This window comes from Colletotrichum spaethianum, assembly GCF_022836535.1.
Source record: "Colletotrichum spaethianum MAFF 239500 DNA, contig26, whole genome shotgun sequence".
Classification (NCBI taxonomy): domain Eukaryota; kingdom Fungi; phylum Ascomycota; class Sordariomycetes; order Glomerellales; family Glomerellaceae; genus Colletotrichum; species Colletotrichum spaethianum.
This window is the reverse complement of record NW_026054796.1, coordinates 594,034-606,926: the sequence shown is the minus strand read 5'-3', so window position 1 is coordinate 606,926 and position 12,893 is coordinate 594,034. Positions and strand designations below refer to the sequence as shown.

The 12,893-nt window shown below is 58.7% G+C and overlaps 4 protein-coding genes and 1 non-coding gene across 5 annotated transcripts; 4 read left to right on the top strand and 1 right to left on the bottom strand.

Annotated features, from left to right (window-relative positions):
* Positions 1 to 1,485: 1,485 nt before the first annotated feature.
* Positions 1,486 to 3,195, bottom strand: ColSpa_09136 (putative DNA-directed RNA polymerase III subunit rpc6; the record flags this gene model as incomplete). The annotated part of the gene is made up of 4 exons (XM_049275348.1): positions 1,486 to 1,648; positions 1,739 to 2,346; positions 2,399 to 2,946; positions 3,006 to 3,195. The coding sequence occupies 4 exons, from the start codon at positions 3,193 to 3,195 to the stop codon at positions 1,486 to 1,488; spliced, it is 1,509 nt and encodes a 502-aa protein (XP_049131305.1).
* Positions 3,196 to 4,167: 972 nt separating this feature from the next.
* ColSpa_09135 (uncharacterized protein) lies at positions 4,168 to 7,430 on the top strand (the record flags this gene model as incomplete). The annotated part of the gene is made up of 5 exons (XM_049275347.1): positions 4,168 to 4,346; positions 4,637 to 6,169; positions 6,259 to 6,776; positions 6,848 to 7,097; positions 7,157 to 7,430. 5 exons carry the CDS (start codon positions 4,168 to 4,170, stop codon positions 7,428 to 7,430), a joined length of 2,754 nt encoding a protein of 917 aa, XP_049131304.1.
* A 594-nt stretch (positions 7,431 to 8,024) lies between these two features.
* On the top strand, positions 8,025 to 8,108 carry ColSpa_tRNA_243. Its single transcript is given in 2 exon segments — positions 8,025 to 8,061; positions 8,074 to 8,108. It is a non-coding gene; the product is annotated as a tRNA-Asp (tRNA).
* A 720-nt stretch (positions 8,109 to 8,828) lies between these two features.
* On the top strand, positions 8,829 to 9,939 carry ColSpa_09134 (uncharacterized protein; the record flags this gene model as incomplete). Its single annotated transcript, XM_049275346.1, is given in 2 exon segments — positions 8,829 to 9,069; positions 9,089 to 9,939. The coding sequence occupies 2 exon segments, from the start codon at positions 8,829 to 8,831 to the stop codon at positions 9,937 to 9,939; spliced, it is 1,092 nt and encodes a 363-aa protein (XP_049131303.1).
* Positions 9,940 to 11,814: 1,875 nt separating this feature from the next.
* On the top strand, positions 11,815 to 12,829 carry ColSpa_09133 (uncharacterized protein; the record flags this gene model as incomplete). The annotated part of the gene is made up of 5 exons (XM_049275345.1): positions 11,815 to 11,859; positions 11,889 to 12,179; positions 12,257 to 12,356; positions 12,413 to 12,438; positions 12,515 to 12,829. 5 exons carry the CDS (start codon positions 11,815 to 11,817, stop codon positions 12,827 to 12,829), a joined length of 777 nt encoding a protein of 258 aa, XP_049131302.1.
* Between the last annotated feature and the right edge of the window lie 64 nt (positions 12,830 to 12,893).

The following is a 12,893-nucleotide window of genomic DNA, read 5'->3' as shown; positions in this document are numbered from 1 at the left end:
ATCGCCGTTGCAGACGCTCTGGGCGTCAGAAAACACCGCGTGAGGTGCGCTTTTTCACATTTCTCGATCGCTGACAAACAGGCACGCACGCACGCATGCCGCATCGCATGCCGCATTGCATTTCGCGGCCCTCGCGACTTTGAACACTTTGCCCATTCCCGATCACGGCTCGCCTGGCGTAATGCAAAAACAAGTTGGACCAAACCGCCACGTCTCGACCATTGCGCCTCTCGTGACCCCCTCAAGCCCCTTTGCCGTTGCTCGCTCGCCGGCGGCCGGGGCTCTCTCTCTCTCTCTCTGTCTCGCCCATCGATAAAACGCACTACCCGCGTTACCCTTACCCAGCTAGTCGAGAACCCTATTCCAGTTAAGCTCGCAGAAGAACCGCCCGCGGGGTGCCAGCCAGGGCCTGGGCTCCTATCTCATACACCCCCCACGGCCGGCCTGGGAGGTCCAGACCCAGTCTCGACTATCTGTCAGCCTTTGTCCGCTGGGGCAATCAGAAACGTAGCCAAGCAGCAAACAACGACGAGCCACCGTTGTTCTCGCCAGATCAACCCAGGTCTTCCCTTACCAAGCCAAGCAACGCCGCGGCTGAGCCCGCGCCAAGTGTCCAAACGTGAAACCCAAACCGTCGTGACCACCCCGAGGATGCCGAGGGAAAAAGACAACAAAAAGTAATCCATCACCGGATGACAAAAAAAAAAACTCGGATGCCCAATGGAGGAACTGCCGTAGGGATTAGGACCGAATGGGGGAAAAACATAAAAAAGATTCTTCGCGGTTCCTGCCGACGAAGTTTGACGCTTCATTCTCGGGTTGCGAGAATCGGAGTATGGAGCGGCAACCTCGGCCTCATACCAAAGCCTCGATTTCTTCTTGTTTTCTTGTTCACCCCCCCTCCGTCTCGAAACGAGACACGGGACACGTGGGAATGCCAAAACATTGCGGAAGAAAAAGACCAGGGATCGTGTTGGGATGACTTTCCACGAGAAACGAACCTAAGCGCACAATATCCAAATTCCCTCCGCCAAAAAAGTCCGTCGCATCCCATCCAACCATGAACGCCGAATACACCACAAGGTCCGAGATAGGTAGACCGTCTAGTTTTGCTCGTGGGGTGATGGTTCCACGAGACACATGTTCCCCTTATTCAACGCCTCCCCCCCCCCCCCCCCCCCCCCCCCCCCCCCCCCCCCCCCCCCCATTCTGCTGTCCTCCACGGCAGAGACCGGAGGGTCCAGACCGCCGTCGAACCCGTCCCTTTCATATAAGCCACGCTTCATTAGTCAGGCAGCCGCCTTTGCTCACCCTGCCTCTCTGCCTCTGCCCTTCACCAAACCTACTGACACAAGCTTCCACCAGAAAAGCTTGGCTGCCGCGCCCGGCTATCCCTATGCCAGAGCCAAGGCCTGTTGTCACATTTCGGCCGCTCTCGTGACTGCGGCCACGACCTACGGACGGAGCGCAGGGTCCTGGCTCGGCTCACCCCTCCATCTTGACGTCCGCCCCCTTGTCAAGGTTCTTGAGGAGGTAGCTGCGCTTAAAGTATTCGTTGGGGTGGACAATGGTCTCGAGTTGTGCAGACGTGAAGACGCCCTCGTCCTTTGCCTTTTTGAGTTCCTGCTTGTGCAAATGCTCGAACACGCTGGAGACATGTCAGTTGGATTGCCCCCCCATCCGAGACGGTTCGTACGACTGGCCGTCCCCAACAAAAAAACGGAACCGAGAGACATACCGATTACACGCCATGTGAAACTTTTGGTTCTCCTTGTCCTCCTTGACCCCCTGCAGCGTGGCCCGGTCGTTGACGCCCATGCTCTGGACCAGGGCCGTCAGATTCTCGAGATTGAAGTGGCGGTACGGGCAGCCGTGGGCCTCGCCGGCGCTGGGCGGGTGCTCGGTTAGGATCTTCTGGCAGCTGAAGGGGCTGTACCCGCCGCCGCGACGGTTCGAGTCGCCTCCGACATCGCCGTACGAGTGACGCACGTTGTAGCGGTACTCCTTGTTAAACGTGTCGTCGGTGATGTTGCGGAACCCTTGCCTCCAGAAGACGAGACACTCCTCGAGGTTCAGCCCGATGCCCTTGAGGAAGAGGGTGTACTGCAGACGGCCGTAGTGCTTCAGGTGCGCATCGCGGCGCAGCGAGCGGTGGAGGTGCGACATGCAGGCCGGGAAGTGCTGGGCGAGGTTGTCAATGTTGCGGGCAGTGATCTCGGCGCCGGGCGGCGCGGCAGTGTTGGAGCTGTAAGAGCTATCTGGGGTGATGAAGTTCTTGGAGAGGTGGTCGAGGATCGGGGTGAGGCGGTCGTCCTCGTCGAGTCGGGGAAGCGCGCGCGCTGTGAGCTGGGAGGTTGTCAGTGGGGTTTCCGCGCTGCTCGTCAACAAAGACGCCTACCTCTAGCTGCCTCTCCAACCGCGAGACGAACTCGCCAACAACCATGCTGGCTTGTTCTCTGCCTGGGACGAAAGCCTTGCCAGCCTTCAGAAACACCTTGCGCTGTTCCACCAGTTCCGGTACGCGGTCCCAGTCGACCTTGAACCATGTGTCGTCCTCCGTCGAGGCCGTCTTACCCCAGCCGCGCGACATGGCGGCCAGCTCCGATGCATACTCGCGCTTCTCGTCGTCCGTCACGGCTTCCCACCAGTCAAGGTCGAGGCTGCTAATGAAGGCGGATCGTTCGCTCTGGTCGTCGCTGTTGAGCCGCAGCCGGAAGAGCATTGTCTCAACGCGGGTGAAGCGGCGGCGGAGGTCCTCGGTCCGCGCAAAGGCCAGGCGCAGGATGAAGTGGCTGTAGTGGTCTTTCTGGCGCTGGGCAAAGAGCTTCGGCGAGTGTGAGCTGTTGGACTCGAGGGGGAGATACTTGTCGAGGAGCGGCTTCATGTGGATTGCGACCTCTTGCGGCGACTTGTTGCGGAACGCGCAGGCTTCCAGCTCGGCGAGGACTAGTGGAGCGCGTCAGCTGCAAGACGGCGGATGGGGAGAAGAGGCCGGGGAAACTTACTCCTCAGCCGGTCAATGGCCCATTGCTCAAACTGTTCGAGGGTAATATCGGCGGTCGGCGCGTCGGCGTAGAAGTTGAGGCGGTGGGGGTAGTCGACTTCTTTGTAGGCCGGGGAGGCAAACTGCTTCTTGCGGTGGTCGACGACGTTGCGCCGCTTGGGGTCGATCCGGTTGTAGTCGTGCCGCAACATGTTGGCGTTGTGTGTGCGTGTATGTCGTTGGCGATGTGTGTCGGTGGGTGGGCTGGCTGTTGAAGTTCAAAGAGGGCAGATGCAAATTGGATGTTGCTCCAGGCGTTGGCGCCGGGGAGACGCGTCGAGTCGCGTCGTGGGGACTTTTCAATTAACGATTAAAGGCTACCTACCGTGTCAGCCAATGGCGGATGGCGGATATCAACCATGTGGGGCGCAGTGTACAAGTGTGTTGTACCCATCACTCGACACTGTACGTACCTCATCCACTTTGGCGATGTCACTCACTGCCCGCCATTTGGGCTCTCTTGTCATCATCATTCCATTCTTGGTCCTGTTCAATGTTCATCTACCAGATACCGAACCTCCATCTGTTCAGTCAGTCGCAAGTCCCGTGGTCAAATTCTACTGCGTCGTCATTGCGTGTGCGCATACCGACGCGCAGCAGGCGTTCCTAAACTCGGTATCAAGCATGTACAGCATGTGAAGGTGGAAGAGACCGCCAAGGGGTAGTCCAGGACGACATCACCATCAGCAATCCACGCATCTGGAATGAAAGCATCAACTCGCGCTCCGCACATCATCGGTTGCCGGTCCTAGCCGCAGCGCCCCTGTACGGCATCACCTTTCTCGACGCGCATGCCGTCGCATACCGGCAACCCCCACTCTGCCCAACCACATCGAGGCCGGCATCCCCGCGTGACCTGCCGCCGATTCCTAAATTCGAGGACCCACCACACCTCCGGCGCTGCCTGTCAGCCTCATCCGCGGGGCCGCCTCCAGGCATCTTTTCATCAACACCAACTCTCCCAGCTTCGCAGTGCTTGCTTCCCTGCATCTCGTCTCGGTCTGAATATTACCTATGTGCCGTGACACGCCATTCCCTCTCTCACCCATTGGTTTGGTGTGAAACTCGTCCTGGCCGTCGAATCCGCTGCTCCTCCTTGGCCAATGCCTCCATGAACCGCCAAGATGGCCTCCTTAACATCTCTCGGACTCAACCTCCGCCTTGCCGACATCGATGAGAACCTCAAGTCTCATCCGGCCGCCCTGTCGTGGCCCAACTCAGGCTTTTGCGGCAGTGCCGCTTCCACGAGCCACGACTTCCTTGACGATGCACCCTGCTTTGCCTTTACTGAAGTGTTCGAAAGGTACGCCGATCGTCCATCTAACTCGCTCACCGAAGCGCTCTATATATCATTATGCCTCGTCCATTTTGTGTTCCGTTGTGGTCTTGCTTCATTTGTCGTGCAATTAGGACTATGGTCTTGGAGTATCCCCGTCTCGTTATCCAGTCTCTAAACCTATTTCGTGGTTGGCATGTGGTGTGCACCTGACCGTTGCAGAGTGGAACCACCTAAATTATGTGTCTTCAATGACGAAGCTCGTCTTGTGGTGCCCACCTCAGATGATTGGCTAACACTCTTTTCGAAAACTACAGCGGCGATGTTTTCCAAGCCGTGTCGCCGGGCTTGGGTATATACCTACCCTTTCAGTCCTCGCCCGGTTCACTGCCCGCATTCACCGTTTCCAAATGTCGCCCTTCCAAGACCATTGAAGTCGAGATCCGGAGCTTGACGTTACTGCAGTCACTCGCCATCGCCATGCCCTCGCCCTTTGACTTCCCCTCGATACTTTCCAACTACACGACGCTCAAGTCTCACCTACAACACCTTGAAACCATTTCACCATCGCACCCTTCCACGGTCGAGCTGCGGCTGCTCGTTCGGGATCTCCTTCTCGACAGAGCCCTGTACGCAGGAATCGGTACCGAAATGTACCGATCCAACGGCCATCTCTCTCTCGGCCAGTTGCACGACATGCACCAGCGAAGTGTCGATGCTGGCCTGGATGACCTCGATGCCTGTTTCTGCCTTGGTCTCCTTCCCGAAGTGATGGACGACGCGTTCCTCGAAGCGTTGGCCTCTAGGTTCACCGAGCTCGCACTCGCTGGGGACATGACTGCCCTGCATGATCTTTGCGAGCCCATCGTCCGATCCGGCGAGGTCGAGTGGGAGACGAACCCTGATCTACTCCTCGAGCTGCTTGACCGAGACCGGCCGGACATCTACCGCTACGTTCTCGACCTCGCCTCACGAACGAGGGACAGGTCTACGAGTCAGAACGGGTCGTTCCTCCGGGACATCACGCACGACCCGCTGCACGTCGCTATTCGCCTCGGGCACGTCCAGCAGGTGGACAGTCTTCTCCAACAGGGAACATCGTTCCTCGGTGTCCACCATGGCGATTCGACAGAAGGTAGTGGGAACCACGTTGTCCTGACACCACTTTCTGCCGCGGTTTATTGGGGGCAACCCGAGATTGTTCGGGTAATCCTTTCCAGAAACATCTTTCCGGACGGGCTGAGGGAAGCCGTTGCAATGGCTGTCTCGAACGCGGACAACAAGATCATGGAAATCATGCTTTCTTTCGGAGTCATGGACATGTCGGGAACGCTCATTCCAGACAACACATTCGAATCGTTTGCAGAACTCAGTCTCATGGATCAAGCCATGGCTGGAGAAGTGCCCCCAGCATCTTTGGGTGCGGAGACCGTCGGACAGTCCAGAGACCATCAGCCACTACTCACCAACGGCAGGCCGTATCCGCCAGATGGTACCCAGATGGATGATCGGCAGGGCCAAGACCAAGCAGCCAACAACCCCAAAGAGCCGGTTCGGCGGAAACGCTCCCGGCATCGTCGGCGGGCCCTGGGACGGGGTCTGGTCTCGTGCATGCACGCGTTGTGCTCCCAGCTGCGCGATGTCTGTACCTGCTCGGATCACGGCGACATACGGGGCCTTGCCAGCAAGTACGTCTTTGCGAACGACGTTTGGGGCCGTGGTCTAGATGTCTTTCGTGGTTTGATGCAAGACAATCCGCCGTCGACCTTGCCGGAGGTGGTTGACTCGCTTCTCGTGGCCAACGCCATCTGCCTGACCCTCTTTACACATGACGAAACCATCTTTTTCCAGTGAGTCCATACCCGTCCCAGAACCGACGACACAATGGGCAAACGTGTTCTCTCATCGGCCCAAGTTCGCAAGGTTAACGTTAATACAGATTCGTCAACGACCTCGACCGGTGGCGTTCGATCTTGCCAGCCTCATCGCAGGTCCTCTTTGACGATCTAGCGCTCCGTATGTGGGCATACACTCCATCAGGCGGCGCGCCTTCGGATCCTAACTCCGACAGCCTTTCGCACTTTCAAGACTTGGTCCAGAACCTGATATCGCTCGAGAAGCGCAAGGAGTCGATGCCGTCGAGGATCTCTGCTCCCGGCAGCAGGCTTGCAGCCATCCAGAGGGCCTTTGAGAGCCAGGAAACTCATATGGGATTCAGCCAGGGCCAGGCGATCCCTGGTCGCTCACAGCCGTGTCAAAGCTCCCATGCGAGCTCCTCGACCCAACGAGACGACCTGGTGTGGGCGGATTTCCTGCACATGGAACAATTTGAGGACATGGCTTCAAGACAGACAGGTCCGTCATCGGCGGAGGTTGGCGGATGGGAAGACTTGCTGTCCGCCACGATGCTGCTGCTCGTCTCGGTGGCTTTTTCGATTGTACTCGCTTTGATCTTGAGTATGCGCGGGCTTGTTCTCCCGATAAACAATCCATAGCTAACGCGCCGCTAGATCTTCATTCAGCGACAGGGAAGCCTGCCTTGGACGCCTTTACGTCGACGCCAGCGGGATACGCCCGCTGCTGCGCCCTTGTGACGGCCTATCTCAAGATGCACGGCATTTCAGCCCGCCCTTCCCGGCTTGATCCCGATCCAGCAATACCGTTTTTCGCATCGCAATCGCCCGCATACGGATCGGATGCCTGCATCACTCCGTCCAGCAGCTTCTCGTCGCTCAACACGCTGGGTGTGCGCCGCAACGTGTCTTCCTCCAGCATCAGGTAAGTGATTTGCCGAGCCGGCCCTGACCCGGAAGCAGTGCTGACTCCCGCCGTAGCAGCATGGGAAGCGCCGGCGCATCGTCGTCCTCGCGCCCAGCGTCGCGCGAGCACCGGGGCCGAGGAGACAGGATGCCGTGCCTGACGCCGCAGTGCACCAAGACGTTTTCGAGCGTCAGCAACCGCAACAAGCACCTCCGCGAGGGGTGCGCGTTCACGCGGGAGAAGCGGCAAGGGTACCAGTGCCGGAACGGGCCCTGCGCCAGGGTCTTGACGACAAAGTGGTATCGCGACACGCACGAGAAGGAACGGTGTCGTTTCCGGCGGGGCGAATGAGGACGCGCTGGATCTGCCGCGCGGTGTCGGCGTCGCATGGGCGGTTTGGGGTGGCATGGCCCCTTTAGGACTCGCGACTCCACGTTGATGCACCTGGAGTGTGTTATGTTGTGTAATGTTAATCATGGGCCAATGGTTTTCCGTCATGCTAGAAATCGCCATATTCCCGGAGCCGCAGAGGTTGCTGCGTTCGGAAGAGAACCATACAACTGGCAGAAATAGAAGCCGGACGGATGGTACTGCTACGTATAACTTTTGCACCTCGTCTCGTCTCTTGTCGCCCTACCATGCATGGTCTAGGTAAAGGTCTAGTGGACATAAGCTCGAGGAAGACGCAGAGAAGACAGGGGCGACAAGACACCACAGGCAAAAGAATAAAAATAAAGCCAACAAATAAAAGCGAGAGGAAACAGACAGGGTAGATGCGGCACAGCACCCAATGTCGTGCTTTTTCCTGTGACCCCTTGTCCGCCAGTCCCCGGTACCGCGAACCAGGTGGGCGGTACCGCACCAATGATGCAGTGAGTGGGGTACATAATGCCACTAGCGGCAACTCCATCCAACCAACTATCACTGGATGCATACATCCACCAATTCCCGATAGTCTAGTGGTGAGGATATCTGCTTGTCATTCCAAACGATTCGCAGGGGACCGGGGTTCAATTCCCCGTCGAGGAGATTCTTTTGCCTTTTTTGCATTGTTTGACACGGTCGGACAAATGCCCCTTTTGGCACTCGTAAAGCAGAGACACCTGGTTGCGTGCGCTTTCGATGCGGAACGAACAGGGTTGGTTTCTGATGGCTGAGGGTGTTGGCGGTCTGCGGCTGAGGATTGGCTGCGGCCACCCACACACAGGGTTACATTGCACCTCCTGAGTCGGTACCGTACTACCTACACCATCTATGGATGTATCGTACCGGCCACCACCCCCTCCCCGTTTCTCCCGGGACTGTGGTAGAAAGGCAACCCCAAAAGCCCCGAGCCCGTCCCTTATCTTATCTCGACCACGTTGTCGGGATCCGATCGTGGAGGGGGAGGGAGGCGTCGCTTGGCGCGACGTGAATAGAAGCAAGCGCACTTTTCGTGGCATCCTGGCTTCGAACCATGGCGAAACGGCACTAGAGTCTAGATGGCGGTGGGCGGGCGGACCAGAGAGCCGTGGCCTAGGTAGGAGACTTTTTAAAAATAAGCATTCGCATCCCTCCGAGCGCACAGCCCGTGGCAACGGCTTTGCGGCACTTGGACCGGGAGAAAACAAGCATAATATTGGCGAGCCCCTGCAATTCGAACAGAGAGAGAAGGTTGGTTCTTCTCTCTCCCCCGCCAAGGTTTTTGTCCAATCTCTGGGAGATTTTCCGGGCTGCTCCAGGGTGCCAGCAGGGGTCTTGGTCTTCGCGATGCATCTCCTCGTCGTCCTGCTGCTGCTGGGCGTCCTGTATCCGATATGCGCCCGCTCCGAAACCCGCTTCCGCCGCCCGCCGGGCCCCGGTCCGACGGGGGAGTATCGGGACAACCCCGTCTACACGCTGGGGAGCAAGATCACGTTGCAATGGGAGGCGGATTCCAAGCCCGTGGACTTGCTGCTTTGGCAGCAGCAGCCCAAGGGGAACACGAAGCCGGCCGTTTCGCGGCTTGCTGGTGAGTGCGCCCGACGCAGTCGGCACAATCGCGCGTATTGTCCTGCGGGCGCCGGAGCTGACCGTCTTCACAGTCAACTCGAAAGCGAAGAGCCTGGTGTGGACTGTGGGCTACGACGGCTTCCCGCCGTACCATGATCCGGGTCTCAGCCCGGTGTACTTTCTTCAGCTGGTCAAAACCGGGGAGTCGGCGGGGATCGTGACGTCTCATTACTTCAACATAACGGCGCCCGCGAGGACAACGTCGACATTGTCCGCAAGAACAACGACCTTGTCGAGCAAAACATCGTCAAAAACAACATCATCAACCATCGCCACCACCACGACCACCGACCCGGCCACCTCGACAACGCTCGCCCTCGAATCAGCAGAATCGGCACTGGCGACATCCTCTCCGACAGCGACGCCGACACTGACCCCGGTACCGACACCCACACCAGCCGCGAGCGCCGGCGCGCCAGCCCGCCAATCGCGCAGCGGCACGGTCGCAGGCATCGCAGTCGGCGTGACGTTCGCCGCGCTCGCGGTCCTCGGGTCCGCCGCGTGGCTGATCCGCCGGCACGTCCAGAGGAACAAGCGGATCCCGCACACGCAGAGCGACATCATCATGTACGCCGAGCAGCAGCTGCGCGAGAAGGACGCCCTCGCGCGGCGGGGGGCGGCGGCGACGCCGACGCTGCCGTGGAAGCTGGGCTCGGCGGCCGAGAGCCAGGAGGCGTTTGAGTTCGCGACGTGGGAGACGAGGCACGAGTTGGCTGCCGACCCGGTCGGGCGGAGGAGCAAGAGAGTGCGGCCGGGATCTATGGGGTCGGGGCCGGGGTCCATGAGGTCCGGGTCCTTGGGGTCGCGCTCGGAACTGTGGGGCGGTTAAGAGGTGTTGTGTCGCAGGGGGTCCTTTGGACGTTTCATTGCTGGATAGACTTTATAGATATCGTGGAATATAGAGGGTTGTCGGGGTGTCGCGTCGCTTGGCCTTCCACACTAGAGACGTGCCGCCCGAATTTGAGCCGGCGTTGGTAATTACCAGGGGCCGCATGATGCTCCCCCGTCGACGGACTCGACATGTCCCGTTGGCGAATGCGCAAAGATGGCCGCGCTGCTTGTAGATATCCTAATAGCTAATTACGCCGCCCCCATCCTGTCGGGGTAGATACCCCATTTGCTGTCAGTGGACCAGAGTACAGAGACCTCAAGCACGACTCGACTTCGCATCCTCCCTCCCCCCCAATCCATCTATTCCTCTGGATTGATTGTCCGTTATCAGATTCTAGACCCCACCAAACGCCCACGTGGGAACGCGGTTGCTGACTCGCACGTCTTCTGCGATGCGGCGGATGTGGTGTATGTAAGTCATGAGCATGCGGGCTGCAAGGGGGGGGGAGGGACTCCAAATAAGGCGACACCTTTCGCCACCATTGCGCTATCAGGGTCCAAGAGGGAGGACGGCGCTTGCCAATCAACGAGTCCCAAGTGCACCTCTCCCAAACAGAACTGGCCGGGCACGCTGTGAGGTGCATAGATGAGCGCGCAATCCATGGTGCAATCTATGCCTTCCCCGCAGGGGCAGATGAGGCCGGCGCCCCATGAGTCGTGACAGCGCGCAAAGGGGGACGGCCTCAGTCGCAAACCCCCCGAGTCTGAAGGCGAGTGCGCCGGAACTCTCCAAAAGACGGAGTAAACGGACTTAAGGCAATACCTACGCAGCAGTCCCACGCGCCAGGCCAGGCCCGCAGTCCGCAGGAAGCGGTTGCGTTGTGGCCCCCAGCATGCCGATTCCATCACGGGCATACCTAAACTACCGAACTCACCCCCAATGGCGCCGTCACCAAGGGTCTCCTCCTCACCGACCGGGGGGGGGCCCTGGAGGGAAAACCGGGGGTCATGTAGGTATTACATAGTCCATTACATAGCATGGTGAGGAGCTCACTCTCATTTGGCCGCCCCCGATACGATAGCAGGACCATTGGGCATCCGGGAGAGCTGCTCTCTCTCTCACACACATTTTGACAAAAGGGCGGCGGAGAGGGGGGAAACTGTTGAAGAATTGACTCTTGCGCCGCGCCGCCTCGATGCTGTATGTATGTGTGTATGTATGTGCATGTATGAGTGTGTGTGTGCCGTTTTCCCACCTCTCCCTCCCCATCTTCAAATTCACTCACCCTCGGAATCCCAGGGGCCCAGAAAACGCCCGGCCATTGCATGCAGGAGCAAACTATCATGCATGCGGCGGAGCCCAATCACATCCAGCATTGCAACGCCTTTTTTTCTTCTTTTCTTCTTTTTCTTTCTTTGTTCCTAGAGTTCCACCAGGAGCCCTGGCATTCCCAGCAGCAGCAGCAGCAGCAGCGACAGCACGCACTGGTCCAACAGTTCCAATTGTTCCATCAGAGTTCCATCAAGGTTCCGACCCGACCAACTGGTTGGGGGCGTTCAGGTGGTCGGTGGGTAATTTCTTTTTTTCCCCATTCATTCTTTTGGTTTTTGGGCTAGGGGAAAACGACGGGGCACATATCGGTAGTAGGCTCTGTTGGTAGGCCACCATGTAAGCATGTACCGCCCCCTCGGGAGCGTCCCATGTGCCCGGGAACGTTTAAAGCCCAAGCTCCCCCTCCCCCCACCCTTCGACGTGACACACTTTTCGCCCGTCAAATCCTCTTCATCGCTTTCACATCCTCCGTCACCCGCCGACTTGATTGTCCTCCCCCCCCTTCCTTTGGCCGACGGCGTGGAAGCTCTCTTCTGCATCATGCCCGACGCCAGACCTGCAGATGGAGATGCGACCACCATGACTGTGCACGACCACCCCGAGGCGCCCGGCAGCCAGAGCCCGATGCCCCTGTCGTGCCCGCCGCCGCCGCCGCCGCCTCGCACCCCGCAGAGGCCTTTTTCCAGTTCCGTCTTTCGGACCTGCGTTTGTTAGACGTCGACGACGAACTCGGCGCCGTCGCCGAGCAGCTGTACCTGGACTCGCAGCACGCCGGGACCGATGAGGGCCTCGCGCACGGCGACGCCGAATCCGAACGTCCTTCGGTCGACGCGACGGAAGACGGCGTCACGGTCGATCGGGTAACGGTCAACGACGCCGCATCTCTGGCTTCAATTGACGACATTGTATGTTTCTGTCTCCAGTGCCAACCCCCCTCCCGCCACACCCTACATGCAGAGGTACCCTAACACACGGGGTCTAGTCCCTTGCGGGAGGCCAAGCACCCTCTCTGTGGTCGTTGGAAACCAGCGACTATGAGAATGGATTCCAGGAGAGACACGGGCGAACATATCACCCCATAGGTGCGTGTAGATGCGTGGTGGATTGCGCTGCCTTCTTGCTGACTTGCCCGCGCCAGAGGAGTACATTCTCCCAAACGACACTGTACGTCTCGTCGGCGCTTCTCGTTTTTTTTTGGCTTGCACTTGCTGATTTGTTTTTCTTTTCCGCGTCTCGACAGACCGAGCAGTTCCGTCTTGGTAAGATATTCCCATGCGGCTCTGGCGACGTCGTTCTGACTGGTGCATCCACAGATATCCAACACCTTCTTTGGTTGGCCACCTGGGACGGCCGCCTATGCATGTGCCCCAAGAAGGATGGCGCCTCACGGGTCCTCGACGTAGGGACGGGGACCGGCGTGTGGGCCATGGCGTATGGTGAGGGAATTGCCTGTCTCTTGTCGTCGTTTCCGCTGGCTAACCCGCCGCAGCTGATGAACATCCCGAAGCAATTGTATGAGAAACGGCTTGCGACTTTCCGCACGACCCGGAGCTAACCTACATGCAGGTCACCGGCGTCGACATCAGCCCCATCCAGCCCCAAGTGTGAGTGCTCAGGTG